Below are 21,359 nucleotides of genomic sequence, written 5' to 3' on the forward strand. Positions count from 1 at the left end.
AGATTTCATGGGAAAAAATACTAAATGGTTGTGCACAAGTGGAGAGGGTGTTGCCAAGACCCTCACAGAAGCACTGGGCTGTTTGATGAGTTCCCACCCCTGCAGCAGTTATTTTGAGATAGTTGGAAACCAGGCTTCAAACCCTTCGGTTTATTAATATTGTTTTCTCAAAATCAATTATAAATGCAAATTTTGGGGTTAAAAGTGAAACTAGGGGAGTCTGTGTTGATTTCTTGGCACTTTGGGATACTAAAAACATGATCTGATATTCAGTGTGTGTTTTGCAGGCAAGCGTATGTGTAGGAGCACATGTGGAATAATTACTCAGGAGGAGTCTGGTTTGGCAGCTTCAGGGGCTGCAATCCTCTGTTTGTCACAATCAAAGGTTATGATATACACACTCCCATCCCATGCTCCATCTCTCTGCCTCAAACCTGTCTTTAATGAACCATAGCAGAGGTGAGCAGGATATATAATAGCTTTGGTTATAAATTCTCTGCCTTTCCTGTAAAGTTCCCAGCTTCCATGTCATTTGGGACAGGACACTTTTCCACTGGATTTGGATTATCTATTGTATTAATGGGAGCTATGTTTCCTCTGTGGTGTCTTCTCTTTCCTTCTATAAGCTCATTGTCATTTGCACATCACTGGAGCACTCCTGTGCTGCCACCAGCCTTGTACAGTGTCTTGTCTTTTCCCTTTCAGCCATCGAACTTTTCAATCCTCCTTTCTATTTTTTTGAATAGGTGCTGTAATTTTCTGTATGTTTATATCATGCCCAATACAGGAGAACCCTCATCACTGATATGCGTTTCATTAATTTCAGCCTTGGTCAATGATTATTTTCAGGGGAGTGTTTTCTTACACTGCATGTATAATTATAGTGGATTTTATCTCTTACTACCTGGATAAATTAAAATTAAGAGTTTATTATTACATTAAAATAGTCCACCCTAGTAAATAATTATCAGAGTGCAGTCCCATTAATTCAATTTCAATAAAAGTCAATAGATGTATCTCCCCAATTTGGGCTGATCTCACCCACTGCACTTAACATAAATGAAAATATGCTTGTGTGTACACTTGCACTCCCATGGCGATCATGTATGCTCAAACAACTCCTCACTTTGTTCTCACCCCCTCCAAGGTGGGTGTGCCGGATGCTCTAGAGCTGGTCCCAGAGGAGACACTCCCATCTCTTGCAAGCTCATAAGTTCTCATCTCACCAGCCAAAATACTTAAGAAGAATTTTCAGAAATGCACGTGCATGCAGTTGTGAAGAGCAGCTTGCTTTGAGCTCCGTGGCTGTTTCACCTTACAGCAGCCATGCTCTCAAGGGCAATTATCTCTGTAGTAATTAACAAGGGAATTTTCTCTGATGCTGCAGCATGAGTCATGCAGCTTCCAAAAGATTAGTTTGTTAGTTTCTGAATAAAATGTTTGCAGATGTACTTTGCTGTGATAACATCTCTGACTGGGGATGACTCATTACAGATGCAGGAGTAAAGATCTGCAGGGCCAAAATGTGACTGCATGATCCAGAATTTTAGGCTCCTCTAGCAGCTAGCATGACCCCAGTGTCAGCAAGAGGAATTTGGGTCTGCAGTAGGGCCCAAAGGGGAAAAATATTTTTGCCTCTTCTTCTCACATTAGCAGGGACAGAGAAGCGGCAGTCACTTGCTCTTCGTGAGAGCTGGACTGCCCTTCTTGAGGGGCAGGAGAAGCGATATCTTGGGCTGCTAAATTTCTTCCCTGAAACAAGAGAGCAAAACTGGGCCAAGTCACGCCAAACGGTGCCAGTGCAACAAAGTTCATGCTTTCTTAGTATTTTGTTTCTTGAGTTAATGATGATCTTTGGGACAGCCAACTTCAGCCTTGTAAGAAACCACATCCCATTAGCTTCCGTATTTTTTCCTATTCTGAAGTGTCGGTTTAAGTGCTTTTTTAATAACAGGACCCTGCTATCAAACACTGGTTTGCATTGCAAACATGCAGTGGTTCTGCCTTCTGCAAGTACCCAAGACATGGGATGTACAACCTAATTCCTTTGTCTGGAATACGAGTCCTCATCAACTTTGATTAGTATTAACCTTGAAGGTGCTACTCCTGACTCATGCCAGTTAGCTGTAGGAGAGTCAGAGCTGCAACCCATGAATGAAACTGGAATGGATTTGAGACTAAACTTAGTAGCACAAATTGTGAAGAGTAAGGTAAGTAGGCTTTAGAAGTCATTTCAGTTATTCAGTTCTTCTGATGGTGGGCACAGCAGGAGAATGCTTTAAGGACTTGTTAGCTAATAGTTCCTGGTGAGTGTGTGCCATGCATGAACGAGCACATAGTGGGAGTAGGGACTGACCCTGTCTGTGTGCACTGGGTTGAAGGACACTCGGCTCTGGAACAGAAAACTGTGACAAACAAAGAGAAATAGTATTTAACTCTGGTCTTAGGCTTCTGAGTATGAGCAGGAAACTGCTTCCACAAATGCATGAAGTGATCAAGGACTAGAGGGAATAAATGTGTAAGAATTGCTTTGCTTTGGCATTCTTTATATTGACAGAGAAACATTAGGAACAAGCATATTACTGCAATCTCCTTCTGTGGCAAAACCCCTTCAGTTAAAAATCCAAGACAAATAAAAATGTAAATAAAGTTCATTCACCATATCTTACTCTGCCGTATGTGTAGTAATCAGGTTAGGATTGTCTTCAGTTTTGCTGGCCTAATAAACAGAATATGTATCAGGAACATTGTTTCAATGATACAAAAATGAGAGTGACTACTTCCCTTTATCTCTGTTCAGTGGTTTACAGAAGAGAAAATTCTGTTCAAATTTGAAAAAATTCCAAAATTTGGAAATCCCATCACTGCTTGAAGAGGGTCATGAAATGAGCAGTGCAATCCCTTCACATTATTCCTAATGCCATATTTGTGTTTATGGCTGTGTTGGCCTTGGTGATGGTGGGTTCTGTTTTTGTAATTTAATTTCTTTCTTATTATAGGCATGCAGCTTGCAAATCTAATAATACATTTTCTGTAAATGTTACTTTGGGAGGCATCTGTTCCTTAAGGAAGCCTTAGAACCTGTTGTTGTTGTTTGTTTGTTTGTTTTGTTTTTTGTTGGGGTTTTTTGTGGTTTTTTGTGTGTGTATGTTTGTTTTGTTTTGTCTTTTGTTGATGGTGGTGGTTTTTTGTTTTTTTTTTTTTTTTTTTAGAAAATAGACATAATGTAAATAGACCCTGGAAGATCTTGTGCACGGCCAGGGATGTGGTGATATGAATTTGGCTTTCTTTATCCTTGTGTCACTGGAGGCAAGGTTCCTGGATGCACAGAACTCACTACAGGTGTTGAGGTTCATATCCCTTGAGGGTTTTCTCCTCAAAGGAAGACCAGCCTTAGATGGAAAGAGATGTTCAATGAGACTGACATTTTTCTTTTTTGCTTAGTTCTGGCCATTGAGTCAGCTGCACTGTTTGTACCACAAAAGCTATAAAATGTTTCATAGACGTTGTGTGGTGTATCCATCATGAGCTTATTTAAATGAGCAGCATCCAGGGAAGGTCATTAGAGGCACCTAATGTCTGTGGCCCCTGCAGTGGTAGAGGATGGTTGAAGTCAGATAGGTCTGGATGATGCCCGTGGATATACCAGTCAGTCTAGGAAACAAAGGGGTGAAAACCCCCAGTTTCACCTAGAAACTTCCATTCAACCCTGTGTTTGGCCCATCACAGAGGAGAGGCACCTGGGGATATTTTTTCTTTGCACTCATCCTTTATTCAGGCTTACACAGGCTCCTTTCTCCTGACAAGGCCCTTCCCAAGTATTCAGATGGTAGAGAAACAACAAAAAATGCAGATAAGAATATGTCTATCCCCACTCATAAAAGCACTCCTTCCTGACCTCTGAGACTGGCTGAATGCCCAGTATCCCTGAAGCAGGCAGCTTGGCTACAGGGGTTTACTGCAAAGCTATATCAAAGCTGCATGAGGCTCTCCAAGGGCAATGCAAAGCTGGTCTTGTTCCCTGTCATCCACAAAGAGAAGACATGAGTACAATTGTTACCTTGATATTTCAGGATTACAAGGGCCCCCATGACTTCTACCTTCTGCAATTTTCTGTAGGAAACTTACTATTCTCTGTATTATAAGAACAAATATTGTAAGAGATAGCTAATCCAAAATTCTGAGGTCCAAAAAACTGTTTAAGATCTATTTTAGCTTTTTATGTGGTCCTGAAAAACTGGCCCAGCTTGAGTATGGGTGTTGGACAAGATGACCTTTCTTCCAACTCAGCCATTAGTGTAGTTCTGTGAACTCCATGCTGCTCTCTACCTTCTCTGATAAACTGTCTTTGAATTTAGTTATCCACTGTTTAGTACTTTATTATTCAGATACTCTGATGTCATGACTACAGTCAGGAATTCTGAGCTTTTGGTTGGCTTGGGATTTGATAAAGTGATATATTTTGTTTATGTTAGACGAGTCGCTTTATGCAACTTAATGTTACCAAAGATGGCGGGTGATTAAGCCCCAGGTTTGATTAGCCACCCTTTTTGTGTTATCTTTGTATTGTGCAGCACTCTAATGTCAGTGGGACATTACATATGTGTGGACTCAAGCAGGTCAGTGTGTGATTTATTGGGTTATGACCAGAAAGTTTAAAGTTCATACAAATTATCCCTTGTTGATATTTCGCTATACCCAAAGGGTTGGGAAAATAGGATGGAAAGGATTATAATTCTCTGCTGATTCAAAAAATGTTATTTGGCAGAAGTGTTCAAGTGCAAGATCAGAGCAGAGGTAACTCTGTAAGAGGGACAGAGTGAGACTGACTGTGCAGTCAGCTTAGGTATGTTAATTTGGGTTATATGAGTACAGCCAGTGATGCCAGTGTAAGAAAACCCCGCTTAATTCTTAGCAATTGCCTGTGATTTATGGCAGAATTACCATGATGTAGCTCTTGGAATAATCTCAATCAAACAGAGCTGGGGCGACATGTTGTCATACAAGAACAAAGATGACAGTGGGATAAGTAAATAGTAAATAAATAATAAGTATAATTTTATTCCCCACTTTTGAGGGTGAACATTTTTAGTGGAATTACTTGTAAACAATGTGACATTTGAAGGAAGTAGCAGTGGCCTAGTCTTAGGAAAAAGGTAGCAAGTCTTGAATTTTTTCACTCATTCAAATAGAGCTTGAATTGTTTTTTATAAGGGATCTTGGAACCTCATTGTCCCGTCTCCGTGTCCTGTGGATGGCTCGGTGTGGGCTCTCAGATTTAGATGGAATCTCTTCCTGCAGCTCTCTAAAAGTAAGTAGAGATGTGTCCTGCCAGATGACAATCTCAGAACTATCTTCAATTTATATTCTTTACTTTTACTCTTCATTCTCTTCAGCCTTTTCTTTTCAGGCTGGCTTTGGTTTGACGCCTTGAATTGTGCGAATTAGTTTAAAAATGCTACAAAATAGCTTTTTAAAATGAAGCGTAACATTCAGTTCTGATCTGGAGTAGGCCTAAAGCAGTACATGGCTAAATTAGTGCATGTTATTTAAGGCTGCAACAGCCGCACTTTATAAAGTGTTCACTTCCTTGCCAGTTTCATCCGGTGACATTTAGTATTTCAAATATTAGAAAATATTTTGCAAAGCTTTGGTGCTACTTGTGCAAGCCCCTGGTTTACGCGTTTGTTCTGTTTACTTTTGCTGAGGAACTCTACATTGCTTATAACAATATCTCTGACCTGAGCCAGCTGACCTGGCTGGATCACCTTGAGGTTTTGGACCTGGAAGGGAACAATATCGAGGACATTAACCAGATGCAGTACCTGCGACTTTGTTGCAAGCTAAGCCACCTAACAGTGGAGGGCAACCTTATTTGCCTGAAGCCAAATGCAGCATCTGCAGAGGTGAGCACTTGGTTTGCGCATATTGTGTTAATTTTTTGTCAGTGCTTTTTGACTGTCACTTGGAAATGAGAAAAGTTTCTGCATCTTCCTGTTGCATCATCCTAAATGATGACATGGGATACATTTCCCACCTTTAATTTCTGTTGATTTTGTGGTCTCATCAGTATGGTCTCCAAGATGACCACAAGTGAAGTACAAGACTGCTAGTAAAGACACAGGCCTGTTTCCCAGCAATATGAGGAAAAACTTCTCTTGGAGTGTGAGCACTGGAACAGGCATCCCAGAGAGGGTGTGGAGTCTCCTCCCCTGGAGATACTCAAAACTCATCTGGATGTGATCTTATGAAACACCAGCTCCAGGTGAATCTGCTTTACCAGAGGGGCTGGACTAGGTGCTCTTAAGAAGTCGTTTCCAATCCCAGCCATTCTGTGATTCTGTGGTGAGATACCATTTTTGAGGTGTTTGCATTTCTTTTGGAGGCTCTCCAGTCCAAAAACAAATCCTCCAACACCACCATGCTCAGAAGTTGAGCCCTCAGAAGAACAGTGCTTCAGGTAACTAGGAAAAGCTAAAATGTTGGAACTGCTCGTTACCCTTTGCCCTGAAAGGTTAAAATCAAATGACCAAAAAGACCTTCAAAAAAAGCAGAAGATACAAAATACAGTGATCCACCTCTTATGTACTAAAATGATAGAATAATTTCTGCTGAGGTATTTTGTTGAAGGCATGAAAGAGCTTCTGTGTCACAAAGATGAGAGCACAGCAATACATGATCTGATTTGGGTTTCAGGACACTCAACAAGCAAAGCAGGGGGGATCTAATTCTACATGAACAGCCTCAGAGCTTTATTACTCTCTTTCACTTTCTCCTGCTTCATAAAAAAGCATTATTGAGATATTAAAACACCAGCATATTGCCATCCAGGTCTTTTGGGAGGTCTACAGACACACAGAATTATGTAAAACCCAGGCCTCACTAAGGTTGGTGCAATTCCCAATGGCACCATAAACAGCTGATAATACAGGTCAACAATGAGAGCTGATGCTGTTATCCCACTGCAACATATTCCATAGCTTTCCTGTGTATTTTAAAGAAGTCATGCTGATGCTGTTAATTTGCCTAAAAGGTTGGGTTTGATATTTTTCCTGCACTTAAACTTGAAAACAGGTGCTAACACTAAAACTCAATCATGCAATAGACATATATTTTAAATCTTGGCACTTGTTAAATATGTGAGTTAATAGCATTCTTCAGCTGTAATTGTTGGCTTGATCTTATTGTTCAGTAAAAGGGGCCATGGAAGGTAGCTCTTTAGGTATCATTATTTTCCTCTCTGGAATTCAAAAGAAAATATTATGTACATGCCTTTCTAGTTTGAACTGGTGGAATTATCCTTAAGGGACCACATTGTAACTGCTTGTAACCAAAATGATTTCTCCATTTTGGTACATTTCTCCCTTATGGAAGATGCAATCATGAGAGGAAAAACATATTCCAGCGGTAAGAAAGCACTGCCTGCTTGTGATGGACAAGGCATGCCTGCTTACTCTTTCTACTCCCATGGAGATATATACACCTCTTCACACTTCCTTTCATAGCTTCCTACTATAGAAAAGGTGCAGGTTATCCTCGCAACACAGGTCTGATTCTACTCCTTGTTCCTCTTCAATGAAAGTGGGGTTTTTGGAGGATTTGGCATCTCCAGTCCTTAAGTGCACTTGTAATGGAGAAATGTCAGATTTCTTTTGGTTTGTTCAGGTGAGGAAGTCAGTCCTTGGGATACTCTGCATGTTGTCCTGTAATGGAAGTGCAAAGAGCAGTAGTATGTGGTGGTGTGCCCTCCAGCTCTTTTCCATGCAGTGTGGCTGTCTCTACTCATGTGCAAGTAGGTGCTAAGATCTGATTAGTGAGAGATGCCTCTGCCTGAATTACAGTGCAAACCTTATGCCAGAGTCAGTGATACAAATATTATTTAACAGTAAATGTGAGGCAGAGAAATAAAAAGAAATAGAAAAGAGAGGAAAGAGAAGAACATTGTCACCAGCCATGGCTCCAGTGGCATCCCTGTTGATCATTCTTCAGCCTGGGCTTCTTGGTGGTAGGGTCCCAAGGTCATTCAAAACTTTTCATTCTTTATACATTTTAGCAAACAAAGGAATTAATGCTCATTGGCTAAACAGTTCTGTTATGCTATTTGTTAAATTATTATCTCTTGCCTCTTATGCTAATTAGTCCATGTGCTTAGTCTCTCTTTTCTTTTGAGCTGGTGACCACGATCTTCCCCTGTGAAAATTACCTTTTAGCCAGTGGGAACTGATTTCAGCAGAGTTGCTGATTTGTCCCTCCTTGTGGACTGTAAATTCTGCATTTTTTTTGTTTCTATCATCAGTGATACTTTCTTCTTCCTGGCTTTGTTAACCTCCCCCTAAGTCTGAGATAAGACCCAGACAATAGTACCACCTTTATCTTATCTACAGTCCAGATTCCAGGTATTCACAGAGGAATATCTGCAGGGGTTTCAGTGGTCTTTGTTGGTCACAGATGCAAATTTGTCCGGGGAATCAGAACAATGGTGTATTTTACACTGAGTTGTAGCAGAGGCAGACTGTGAGTTCACTGTAGTCTCCCACCCAGTGTCTGTGTTGGGAAGATGCTTTGCTCTCAGTTGGTTACAAAGTTGGGCCTGCCCATGGCTGCTGAGACCTTCTCCACGGACTTTTTTGCTTTCTTGATTTCAATGGATGTTTGCCTTTTTTTTTTTTTTTTTTTTTTTTTTTTTCCTGGTATATAGAAAAGCCTTATAGAAGAGAGTAGAGGTAGGCTTACTTTGGTGTGCCCTTGATGGCCAGCTCTAATTCCTCAAGCTCCTTCTTGTAATCCAGCCCTTGCTAAAGGTCTGTAAAAGCTCTCCTATTTATTTACTTTTAATCTACAGAATGGTCCAGCTGAATTTACTGCTCTTTCTTCAGATGGCCTGTCTGCTCCCTGTAATTTGATTTTCAGATGAGCTCATCTTCCCCTGTTATCTAAACCAAGAGCAACAACTTGATGATAAATTCTGCAGCCTGTGTTGCTGTAATGTAACATGAGCGTAACATGATTCTTCTCTCCAACAGGACATGGCTGGGAATTGGCTGTAGCTGAGAATGGTTGACTTATTTTTTTAAATTAAGATTAAAGACTTAGTTTGAGAAAATGAGTATCTGCCTCTTAACAACATCGAACGCATTTTATTTGGTGAGCTCCCTCTGCCAATGTCAGTGCTGCATTGTGCAGAGGGAGGGAGCATCCAGCCAGCCAGGCCCCACAGAAAGACTTCTGTTTGTGACCACTCTGTATTGAATGAGAACTTGGCTTTGTGTGGGTTTCTAATATTTCATGCAGTGTCCTGAAAAGCATAAGATTTGCCTGGGGGAACCAACTGATTGGTGGGTAGCTGTCCATTTGTACTCTGCCACTATCAGTGCATTCTTGCTTTATACATTCTTTTACTGTGTGCCTAAAACACTATCCATGGAAGTGCTCTTTCTTTCTCCATCAGCAGATGTAGCAATACTCATAACATGTTTTCAAGTCTTTCTATCACCTGAGTATTGATGCAAACACCAGAGAATCACAAAAGCAGGGAGACAGGCTGGCTGAATGCTGGGGGTGCCCAGGCTTTCAGTGGGTATCAGTGGCCTTCTATGCTTCTGCACATTATACATAATATAACAAAGACAAATGGCAAAGTCATCAGTGGATAAAAACAAAGGAGCCTTTGGGTGAAGGCCCTGTCTTTGCAGTCCTCAGGACATTTTCATGATCAATTCAAGAAGAAATGATGTGAGAAGCATTTCAAAATTATATGGCGGTCATACAAATTGAACAGTACAGTGCTACTGGAAGTCCACAGACTGTTAAATAAACTGAACACTTTTTCAATTTCTCCAGGATCCAGACTATAATTACAGAGCAGAAGTAAAAAAACTCATTCCCCACTTGAAGTATTTGGACAGAATACCAACAAGCCAGACTGCTCTCCTTCCTTCCAAGAAGATGCATGAGGATTCTCTAATCATCAAGGAACCTATCAAGGAAGGTGGTTTAGCCAAAGACATTTCATGGTTAGGTATGACAGGTTTCCTTTTGGGGTTCATTTTTCAAGTTAAGATGTGTAAAAAGAGGAAGATGAAGAGCAAGCTGACCTCTTTAAAACCAATCTTTACTTACAGTGAAGGGACAAAGGATGTTGCCTTCTTCACCTGGGAAGTAAGAAAGCTGGAATTCAGCAGATAACAGTGCAGATTTAAATGGAAGTTGTCCTAAGCTGGGCATCAAGATTAAAAAATGCAGACAACTTCTAGAGCATAAAGTAAATACAACTGTAGCTGGAAGTCTGTACTTAGGGCTCATTCTGCATGATGGGAAGAAGCAAAGCTTGGAAAGTAATGTTTCAACAACAGCTGCTCACAGGTCTTTCCATGGTAACAGTAAATCCCATGTAGCATGGATGTAGTAAGATTTCTTATTCCAGTTTAATAATGGGAAAGGTGATCTGGTTACTGCTCTTCTGTGTTAGAAACATCCCAGGAAGAATGCATGGTCTTCTAAGAAATCTGTTCCACTTTCTTTGTTACTATGATTAAATTCTTTACATTCATTAGTAGAGAATTAATAGTTTGAAAGTAAATCTGTTGTCCCCTTGCCTGCAGCCTTGGTAATAGTTCAGATGTCCATGCTTTTATGTGTCATGCTACATGCACTTTACCACATGCTATTAAATATTGCAAAGTATTTCCTATAACTGCTCATGTTGCTTCCCATTAGTGTGGGCAATGCAGTCGGCTTCCCAGCCCCCTCCCCAGGTTGTGGTTTGCCTGCCAACTGTACTCCATTAAAAATTTAGTTTCTTTTGGAATAAGTACATACATTTGTCATTTATTGAATCCCTATGGGTCCAAATCATTAGTTGTAATAGTAGTCGTGGTAGGGAAAAAATCCATTAAAATCTGATCCCTCAGTGATCGTGCTTTGGCAACATCACCTGAGGTTCAGAAAACTTAGTTAACAAAGTTTGCTGACAGAAGCAGTAGGGAGAGAGCACAAAATTGTGAATTCATGTCATTTCCTGATGTAACCAGACTTATATTCTTGCTGGCAATTCTAAACCAGTAAATTCATACAATCAGGTTCAAACATCCCAGTACTTTTTTCTTTCCAGTAGCAATGTTGATTTGGGTACTTTTCACACGATGTGTATTTTATGGGTTCATATTAACAGCTGTGCCCAAGATAAATCAAAGGTTCCCAGCACTCAACTCTTAAGGAAATGGCCAGATTATCACAAAGCTGATGGCTCACTTTGGAGCTGGTAGATGCTCAACACTTAAGAAAGCACACTATTCATCTGGGCACTGAAATTAAATTCTCTCTCCCGTGGGTTGTTGGCTGCATATGTTGCTCTTAGAGCTGTGCTGTGCTCCCAGGACAGCCAGCAGTTGGGCAGGTAAGAAGACAAGGCTCTGTCTGTCTTTGCTGGTTTTTGTATAATCCTTCCTGTCCTGTACCTCTACAAAGGCAGTTTTCACCTTTCTTTCTGTGGCAGAGAACTATCTGTCCCTGAGGCAGTACTGGAAAAATCTATCACTGGCATTCCCAGATTTCCTTAACTCCTGGTACAGTTTCCCCTGTTTGACTGCTAGCTCTGGTAAGGTGTCCATCACCATCTGAATTGTGCCAGGGCATTTAAGCAATGTATTTTAAGACCGGAGTCTAGGCTGTGCCTGCAGCAAGTCTGGAATGGTTCCCCTGTGGGCAGGTGGGCAGCAAATGAGAGGCAGTTTATACTTATCCTGGGCATGCAGGCAAGTAAAGTAGCAGAGTCCTGGATGTGTCCAGGCTCACCGGTGGAACAGTCCAAGGTGGGTGGTGAGCAGGGAGCAGTTCATGACCCATAACCCCAGCAGTCTGGCTCTGGTACCCAGGAGCAGAAGAAGGGTGGGAAGGGATATCAGTTTAGTTAGGGATCCCCAGATTCTGCCCTGACTGCAGCACTGGAAGACCTCTGTCTCTGTGCTGGAGCCATTCCAGCATGTTTCTTGTAGCTGCAGTTACATATTCTTCTGTCCCCTATAGCTCCAGGTGTACAGCAGCAGTCACCATGTTGGCAAGGTACAGTGATGGTGTGGTTTGAAGCCTTGCACAACTGTGCTTACACTAATGAAATCTCCCTTCTAGATACGTATCTCGGGGAAGTAGCAAAGCAGTCTGGATGCAGCTCAAAACCCCCGACAACATCCAGACCTGGAAATGCACAGTGTTCTGCTAATGCAGGGATGGGTAGCGATGCCAGCCTCTTGTCCGGTAGCTGTCCTCTTCCAGATCCCACTGTTTTTCTTGATAAGCTGTTCACAGAAGATGACTTCAGTGATTTGACACATGGTAATGTATGTTTTTTTAATCCTGTTCTTTCCCACACCTCCACCTCCTTATGAATGTTATTACTGATGAAAGCCAGGGTGCTTTGAATACCACCCACCCCTGCCACTGCTAATCAGGTTCAGCATACGTTGTCTTCCGTGAGACTCACCCGCTCTAGTGTAGGCTTTCCTTTATTTCCCCCTGCAGCAAAAGATGCGAGTCACCTGGGCTGCCCACTCCTCAGCTCCCTGCCCCCATGCACCATGTCTGCTGTCCCTTTTCACAACCCCATACTGCAGTGCTGCTCCCCTGCTGGTGCTGCCTTTCAGACCTCATCGCAGCTGTCCTGCTTGAGTAACATCAGGCTCATCCTGTTCAGCCATGGGAACGTGGTCCAAGGGAGTCCTCTAGAGAGGTGTGGTGATGCACATCCACTCTCCCCGCTGGATCATGCGCTCAGACTGTGTATACTGCATTCTTGTACTACAGCAGCATCACTGCTGTCAGTGAGCTCTTTGTTTTGGGTTTCCAGAGGTTGGTCCCTCAACAGGAGTCGTCAGTTCCTTGGCTTCGCATCCTGATCTACAGGCTAGGCCAAATCACAGGTCTACCATTGCCCTTCTTGCCCTAGTCACTTGGGGAAATACCACCCAGCCTTCCCTGACTCCTGGAGACACCTTGACGGTGTAACTCCACCAGCCCACGGACTGCAGATTAGATAGGAAGGTGGCATTTGTTTCCAGGCTGCTTTGTGGGCTGCTCTTCTCAGATGCCAGTCTCTCCTCAGTTCCCTGCCTATAGGTAGGACTCAAGATGATGGATTAGATGAAGCAATGCAGAGTCAACAGCTGAGTGCACATTTGGAAATGTGCATGGAAACCAAGGAAAGCTTGTCAGAGAAAGAGACCATAATTTTACATGCACTTTTAGATAGCTAACACTACTAATAGAGACAGTTTCACCCGCTGTTCACTGCTTCTTCTGACCCTTTTCTGCCTTATCTTGTTAACCTGATTTTGATCAAGATCCAGCTGAAAAATAATCCAGTAGAACAAACAAACCAACCAACCAATTTTTAATTTTTTTTTAATCTGAATTTGTTCCCTGATCTGACTGACCATGTGTCCACGCAAAATTTGCACCAGCACAACTAAGGAGGCAAGGCAGAAGCAGAAGCCAGATTCTGGTGGAAGCAGAGAAAACTGCCTCTTAGCAGCAGTGTCAGGCCATGCCAGCTGATACTGTGAACCTACACTATTAAATATTACAACTTCCTGTCTGTGGGAAATTATATTGACTGACTTCAACAAGAGCACCGTTTGTTAAATGCTGGAGTAAAATGTTTTCTTTTTTCTGTTTTTTTTAGGATTCCGTCAGGTTATATGTGGGAACCCCGCCAAGGCCCTCCATGCACGGAGGCAAAAGCTAGGTGTATGTTTTTCTTGTATACTTCATATTCCTGCATGGTGACCCCCATAACTCCTGGGATAAACTGAACTCCCACTGTGTCTTGTAGCAGCTCACTCTCTTCTGTAGCCCAAGAACCCCCAACATGCAGTTGCCTTTGAGGAGGACAGAGGGTCTCCTTCCATGATGTTGCATGTACCCATGTGTGAGCAGCAGTGGACCATCAGCTGCTGGGGGCAGACTTCTTATTGTCCTGCAATGAGCAAAATACAAGGCAGGATTGCAAAATTTGATGATATTTCTACAACAGCTATGAAGAAAAAAACATTTTTCAGCAGTGTTTCTTCGATGTTGGTGTAAACAGTCAGCTTGCTAATACTGCAAGGTCGTTTCTAATACCTAAACAAACACAAAGCCAAAGTTTGTTCCTCTTGGCAGTGGGGTGCCACCCCTGCCCTGCAGGTCAGCCTGCTCATTTTGGCAGTAATTCAGTGAGAGGATACCCATGTGTGTAAAAGGGAGCAGCCTGGCTTGTCATGGTCAGCTTTTGTGGGCCCTGAGGTTCAACACAACAGAGCTGAACACGGGTAGATTTAAACAGGCTGGGCTAAATCAGGGAGATGTACAGGACACGGACTTAATGCTGACAGCAGATGTTAAAGAACTGCAGGGAAAAAATACGTACTGTCCTCGTCTTTCTGCTGCCACTCCCTCAGCATAGGAAGCTTTTCTGAAACAAATTCAAACATTTTAGTGAATTATTGTGTTCTAAAATATGGGATGTGGAATTGAGGTGTGGTCATATACTGAGGGATGCAGTTTCTGTGGTACTGGTCTTAATATGCTTATTGGTATAGGTGCTATAGGCTTCTCTCCAGTGAAACGTAAATCAACTATTTTGTAACTGCTACCTTGGGTTCCTCAGGCTGTAACCGTACATGACTGGAGAGTGGGACTTCTTAAAACTGAGGAGTTAGAAAATTATGAGGGATGGTCTAAAAACTCAAAAATAACAGTGGGCTTTGATACATTCTAAAATCTAGAAATGGAGCTGGGAAGAGTTCCCAGGGATATCTAGATAACTTTGCAATTACCACAGTCACCTGCTGTCAGCCCCTTGAAACCGCCTGGTCTGACAACAGAAAACCTTTGTGGCTCTGGAGGAGGAAGAGATCTGCACCAGGAAAAGGTGTCCCCTGACCTGGGAGCATGGACGGAGCAGCACAAGGGGTGAGACCGCCGGGGAAATCTTGCCGTGCAGTAAACTGTGCATTCATTTTCTGCTGCAAAAATGAACTCAGCGCTTTGGCCACCTGGTGGCGGTTTCGGGGAATAGTCTCGGCATCCTTGTCTTCCTGCCCCTGCTTTGCGCAGTGATCCTCCCGCCTGGAGCATCTGCGGGATGGCAAGGGAGAAGAATCCTCCTCCTTCTCTCTGGAGCACAGGCAGGATGGGCTCACTTCCTTAGCAAGGGCAAGGAAATGACTTTTCATAACTGGTGAGCCATTCTTGGCCCTGACAGTGTCCACCTTCAGACAATAAAAGAGCTGAAAGGGGATGAGCTTTTCTGCAAGCAGCACGTTGGCCTAAGTGAACAAGAGGCTGAAAGACAAATATCACTTTGCTGAGATCTCATAGATCTCGCAGACAGGTAATGGTTATTTTGGAAGTAAAAATGGTTTTATTTCTCTAAGCTTACCTCACTGGGTAGTAAAATATGCCCCACTTCACCTAATTAAGATGCTTGAGATAATCAGACACAGGCATCTTAGATGGCTGATCCAATTAAAATGATTTTTCATACCTCCCAGAAGCTGTGAAGTAACAGTGGGTAACTAAATCCTCTGCCTGGGTGCTTGCCTGTGCGGCCATGCCAAGCTGCACTTGACCAGCTGCATAAACACACTCAAAAGCTAACGAAAGGCGTGATACTTGATGTTGTCCAGGTGCCTGCAAACAGGGCAGCAAGAACAAACCAGCCAAGCTCTGAAGGTGAATGAGGGTGAAGACTGGAGCCTGACTGACAGCTCAGAAGATGACTTGAGCGAGGCCTGTGATGAGGACCTCATGGAAAGGATTTCACTTGACCCTTCTTCCCACTCCTCCTCAGGTACTGGACCTAAACCCCTGGGCAAGGGCTGGCATTGGGCAGTAACACGTGCTGTTTGTAGATAGGTGCATTGGTAACCCCTGTGTTCTATGAGATCTGTTGTCTGTGCTCTAGAGCAGCAATTGCAGAATGCCGTTGCAGAGCCAGACCCTAAGCAATCCATTCCAGTTTTTAAGCAGGATATTGTGACCAGCTGTGTTGACCATCGGTTGATATATTTCAGCATTAATATGCAGAATTAAGAGGAACAAAGGTGATCTTATACTAGCTTAGAATCAAGTCTAGTAGAAGGACATGTCTGTCTTTTACCTTGTGTCATTAATTTATGACAGTGCCAGGTGAGTCTAAAATACTGTCATTCCTGCTGAGCTGTATTTGAACTCAGTTGGCACTGATGTAAATAATGACTGAGCTAATGATTAAGGTTTAACTGAGCAACTGGGAATTCTGGAAAGATATGCAACCAAAAGGATGTATTCAATAAAAGGTTTAAAAATGGGACACGCTCTTCTACTCAGGAATAAAGCCAAAGGCTTCTCTGAAATTGCATTTACGTCAATGAAAGCAGAATTCCCACTCTTCACTACTTGTTGAATATTGTCTTTAAGAATATTAAAAACATTAATAATGGCTATTCCAAACACGTATCAAGTAGAGGACCGTCCATAATTACAACTTCAATGTTTTTTCTATTGTTAACAAAAACCCTCTTTTTCTTCTCCTGTAAGTAAAAGCATGTGAGTTTTCATTTGACATTTCTTTCAAGGACAAAAATGGATCTACTAAAATTTAGAAAAATACAGTATATTTTGAAAAAACCCTGGAAATATCGTTAAATTATTCAAAGCCTCTGTGTGTATTAACAGTACAATAAACAGTATCTCCCTAACAACAATAAATGCTGCTGGCAAAAATCAAAAGGAATGGCTTATTGTCCAGTGACCACAGAAGTCTTAGATTATGATCTCATGGTCTCTTTAGATTTAATCTGATCTTTTACAGATTTTATATGATTTCTTTACATTGAGTATGATGGTCTCATCATCTTTGTAGAGTGACAAGACAATGTCACCAACATCTCACAGGGTATATGTACCTCATGCCCTATAGTACCTCATGCCCTATAGCACTGTAAAAGTGAATGGTTGGGCATGGATCTGTCTATCTTCTAACTAAATCTGTTGGATGATGATGGAGTGTTTTGAAATCTAGAATTGTCTGAGATGGAAGAGGGGCTGACCAGGATCCTAATCACACACAGAAGTGTGTCCAATCCAGTGTGAGCTTCTCACAGAAGAACTTGTTGCTGGAAGCAATCCTTCTGACCAGAAAAGGACAAGTCATCTGAGCGAAGCCACTTATAAAAATGTTTGCAGCATCAGATCCATATAAACTGCATTTTTTGGAAGGCGTTGAATGTTATTTCAGGCTCTTGAGTCAGACATACCAGTCTCTGAGAGTGGATATACTTAAAAACAAATATGAAGTTTAGACATTTTAGAAGCATATAGTATGATACAAACTGTTCCATGATTTTTTTTTTTAATCAGCTTTACCTAGGCAGTAAAATACATCCCCATCAATTGGGAGCCACAGAGATGTACTTTCTGGGCCTGAGTTTTGGTGGCACATTCTTTAGATTATATTCCTGCCATGGACCCTGCACATCAGGCACTTAGGTACAGTTGGTTCTTTTAATAGACATGAGCAATTGGATCCCTGCTATTTATAGAATGCTTGGTTCTTTCAATAGACAAGAGCAATCAGATCCCTGCTATATTTAGAATGGTTCTAAGCATGTGTGCACGCTGGTTATATTTATAAGTCAGTAACAATTTTTTTTTTCCTCTGTGTGTTGCACATATTACATGGAGAGAATTACATGGCTGGAACACAAACTGCTAGAAAGTAGCCCTACATGCAGTGCAATATTTTCCCCAGCAGTCAGGCACTTATGAGATCCCATGATCTCTACCGCTGATTTAAAAAATGGATCCACTCATCTGTGATTATTCCTCTGCCTTGCACTTCAGATCACTGGAAGGAGTCCTAAGGTATTTAGAACAAGTCTGTGCAAACACTGACACCAGCAGTGCTGGCACGGAGGCTGCCAGTGAACCCAAACCTGCTGCTGGAGGAAGCAATTCAACATGGCCAATATCGAGACACTTCTGTCCACCCAGCTCCATCACACAGCATCTCCAAAACTATTCACTCCCCGGGTTAGTCATTTAGCAGTCAGATGAGCTGGAAAATCACTGTGCTTTCCACTCTGTTTCAGGATCGTCACAGGCTCAGGAGGGTGCAGTGTTCTCCAACACAAAATGTTATTTAATTCCATCCCCTCCAAAAAACCCTTCACCTGCCTCTGCAGTGAATGTTGCAGCAAGACCCTGGAAAACAAGGAACCACAGGGGCCTACAAATACCCAGCCAAGAGGAGGACAGACAGTGTACACAGCAGTGCCGGTCAAAGTCTCATCGAGAGAATTCAGCTCAGCCTCTAGACAAAGAACCTGCTCTCCTGGGCCTGCACAGCATGCTGGCTGCCTCTGGATCCCAAGGGCAGCACCAGCCTGTGGGCTGCACCAGCCAGCAAAGGCCCATTCCAGGACCAGCAGCTGCTGGGTCATCAAGGATCAGGTATGCGCACTGGAATGTGTCTGGGGAAAGTGGAAGTGGCTTCACGGCAGGAAAAGGCAGATTTCTCTGTTGTGTCTCAGGTCTCCTGCTTCTTCTGTAAAAAGAATTCCTTTTAATTGTACTGACATTAACCTTTGACTGTCTGAAGCTAATGAAACATTTTCCCATATTCCTTATAGCTTGAGTATTGTAAATTTTGTACTTTCTTGAATGATAGCCCAGAATTTTTCTGTGTTCTTACTGCTCCATTCTCATGTTCCCCGCCAGAGCCAATGCTGGGTCTGTTGCAAACATCTCGTGGCACTTGTTCAAAACTCTCCTCCAGTACGCTCCAGGAAGGGTTCCCGACATCCCACTTGGGTTTTTTTCCCTGACAAAAATTCATGTTAGAATGAACTCTGGAAAATAAAGTAGGCATTAGAGAGGTGTCACATGCACCAATACATGTTTATTTCTGAACCTGTTTGCTGTAAATTTAGCACCATGCTGTTCCTTCTTTGAAGACATACAACTGAGGACCTGTGACATGACAGCTTGGGTTTGAATTAATGTAGTCACTTTGGAGTCAGCACAGGCAGAGAGCATGTGCCTTGTGTGGGAAGCTCGTGTGCCTGGGGCTTCTCCCAGGCCCGACAGCTTTTGGTTCAGTTTTCAGAGCTGGTGAGGGGAATGCAGATATTCAAGTCTGGAGTGCAGTCTCACCACAGAGTTTTCCTCTTTTCCTCAGGCCCATCATGGATGAGAGCCTTTCTAAAGAGATCAACCACAAGCATCCAGCTGCCTGCTCATCCACAAAAGCCTCGCAGAGGTTTAGGCCGACGAATTCTGCTTGGCCCCTGACTGCCACATCCATTCTAAAGTCACTGCCAGACAAATTCACTGCCACAAAAACGTCTCAGAACACAAGTCCTCCATCCTAGAAGACGCCCAGTTGCCAGCATGTGTTGGAGCCATGTACACAGTGTGGCCATGAAGCATCAATTCTATCTTGCAGCTTCTTCTGCAAGCTGAACACAGAGCAGTTCAAACAAGTAATGTGATTTGCCTAAATTCAGGATACAGCTGGTCCAGAAATATTTTAAGAGCAACCACTGATCAACCAATGAGATAATGAACTTCTTATTACAGAAAAATGTGGTTATTTTTGCAACCTATATGCACGAAAACAGAACAAATCCTATCATACTTCCTCTCATCCTCACCATGCCCAGCTCTGTGAGTCAGGCAGGGACACCAAATAAAACAAAGAATGGAGCCTTGCTGTTTGTGGAGTGGGCTGGAGGAGCTGACCTACCAGCAGCACAATATGTTTCTTGCAGTCCTGGATGTTTAACATGTGAGGGCCACAACCAAGGGCTTGAAAGGAAGAGTTGACCAGAGCAGGTTCTAAGGGAGGGATGTGTTGCCTGAGGAAGAGCCCAGGAACGCTAAATGGTTTCAGAGTTTATGCCCCCACAGGAGCTCACCCTGTTCATAGGCATTGGAAGTTCTTGTAGGATGCATTGCTATGGGAGCAAATACTGAACAAGTGGCTTATCCCAATATTAACATGTCTGTCTGCTCCATAGCTACCAGGAACGATTTGTCTCAATTCCTCTGAATAGACATTGCATTTCAGAATTTCTCTGGCAGAGCTGACTTCTGTCACCAGGTGTCAGAGCATCCTCTGCATGTGCCTTTCACCTCTATCCCATTTCTAGCCGTTTCAGATCAAATAGATTTTCCAATTTATCATAATTTGATAATTTTAAGTGATGATGCAGCAAAGCAGGGAAGTAAGAGAATAATCTCATTCTTTTTCAGTAGGGCATTTGCTTCATGATCAAGACATCTGTTTTATGACTGCAGTCTGTGAGATGCTGTTCCAAATGACTGTGCCTTAAACTTTATTGATGTTGCAGTCTGAAACCAAGCGTCATCACATTTTTTCCAGTTTAAATTACTGTGTTAGATTACATTTTTTTAAATCACTTTATAAAACAGTAATTACACAATGAGTTAATGAATTGGTTTATGCTTCCTTTCTGCTGGCCATCTTAACTTAGAAAAGTAGAATAATGGACAAAGCTCTTAAACTTCCTTTTGTCATGGTGCTCCTTGCACCACTTTATCTTCGAAAACAGTCTAGAGCTTGAAGCAAGTTTGCCCAGTTTTTATGTGTCCTAGCAGAAATCATCTATCAAAATTAATTTAAAACTATGTGGTGTGTGATTTTATGCAATACTATGGATGCAGGCAGGATTTCACCCAGCAACAGTGCCTGTGTCCTTTGACTAAATTTGACTTTTTGCCAGTGTCACTGACCATACCATCACACACACAAAAAAGCTGGCCTTGTAAAAGGAAGAAGATACTGACAGCAGTGACCCTTCTCTATATCCAGGGTCATACCAGGGGGTGGTGAGTAGGACTGTCTTTTCCAGATATTCAGAGCCTCCTTCTCAATCAACAGCTTTCATTTCAAAGGGATGGAGGGGAAAAATAAATCGGTGAGTGTGTATACTGGGTCTGGACAAAACTCTTGGTACGGGTCTGGAAAGTCTCTCAAAAGCACCTGTGGTCTCACCTCGCAGCAAACTCCATTTGGCTCCGCACATGCACAGAGCAAGGAGCTTCTCTGAGCTGGCAGAGGATGTGGAGAAATGGTCAGAAAAAACCAGCTGTGCCCTCGTGTGTGGGAGATCAGTGCCTGAGGGCTTCATCGAAACCATTTAACTCAGGGTTTCCTGTTGTACCTTCCCATCAGGCATCCCAGTGGTAACTCTCAGGGCTGCAGGCTGTGTGTGACCTCCAGAACAGCCACTCCACCCCCCATTAAGCAGCTCTGTGCCACTGGTGGCCTAACTAGGGCAGTCACATGCTGCATGGTGATGTGGAGTGTTCACAGGGGC

The 21,359-nt window shown here is 42.6% G+C and overlaps 1 protein-coding gene across 12 annotated transcripts in view; it reads left to right on the top strand.

Annotated features, from left to right (window-relative positions):
- LRRC56 (leucine rich repeat containing 56) overlaps positions 1-20,937 on the top strand; it is a 62,063-nt gene extending 41,126 nt beyond the window's left edge. For 10 of the 12 annotated variants that reach the window (XM_040067305.2, XM_040067301.2, XM_040067309.2 and 7 more), the window contains 9 exons: positions 5,215-5,311; positions 5,709-5,906; positions 9,841-10,018; positions 12,127-12,330; positions 13,676-13,740; positions 14,816-14,946; positions 15,663-15,826; positions 18,108-18,468; positions 19,196-20,937. In XM_040067305.2, the coding sequence (XP_039923239.1) occupies positions 5,215-5,311; positions 5,709-5,906; positions 9,841-10,018; positions 12,127-12,330; positions 13,676-13,740; positions 14,816-14,946; positions 15,663-15,826; positions 18,108-18,468; positions 19,196-19,388 (1,591 nt within the window). In that variant the 3' untranslated portion in view covers positions 19,389-20,937. Of the gene's footprint in view, positions 1-343; positions 460-5,192; positions 5,312-5,708; positions 5,907-9,840; positions 10,019-12,126; positions 12,331-13,675; positions 13,741-14,815; positions 14,947-15,662; positions 15,827-18,107; positions 18,469-19,195 lie in introns of those variants that run through there. The other 2 variants (XM_040067314.2, XM_040067313.2) reach the window with 2 other exon arrangements.
- The last annotated feature ends 422 nt before the right edge of the window (positions 20,938-21,359 follow it).

The sequence above is a fragment of the Hirundo rustica genome, chromosome 6 (genome assembly GCF_015227805.2).
Source record: "Hirundo rustica isolate bHirRus1 chromosome 6, bHirRus1.pri.v3, whole genome shotgun sequence".
Lineage (NCBI taxonomy): Eukaryota > Metazoa > Chordata > Aves > Passeriformes > Hirundinidae > Hirundo > Hirundo rustica.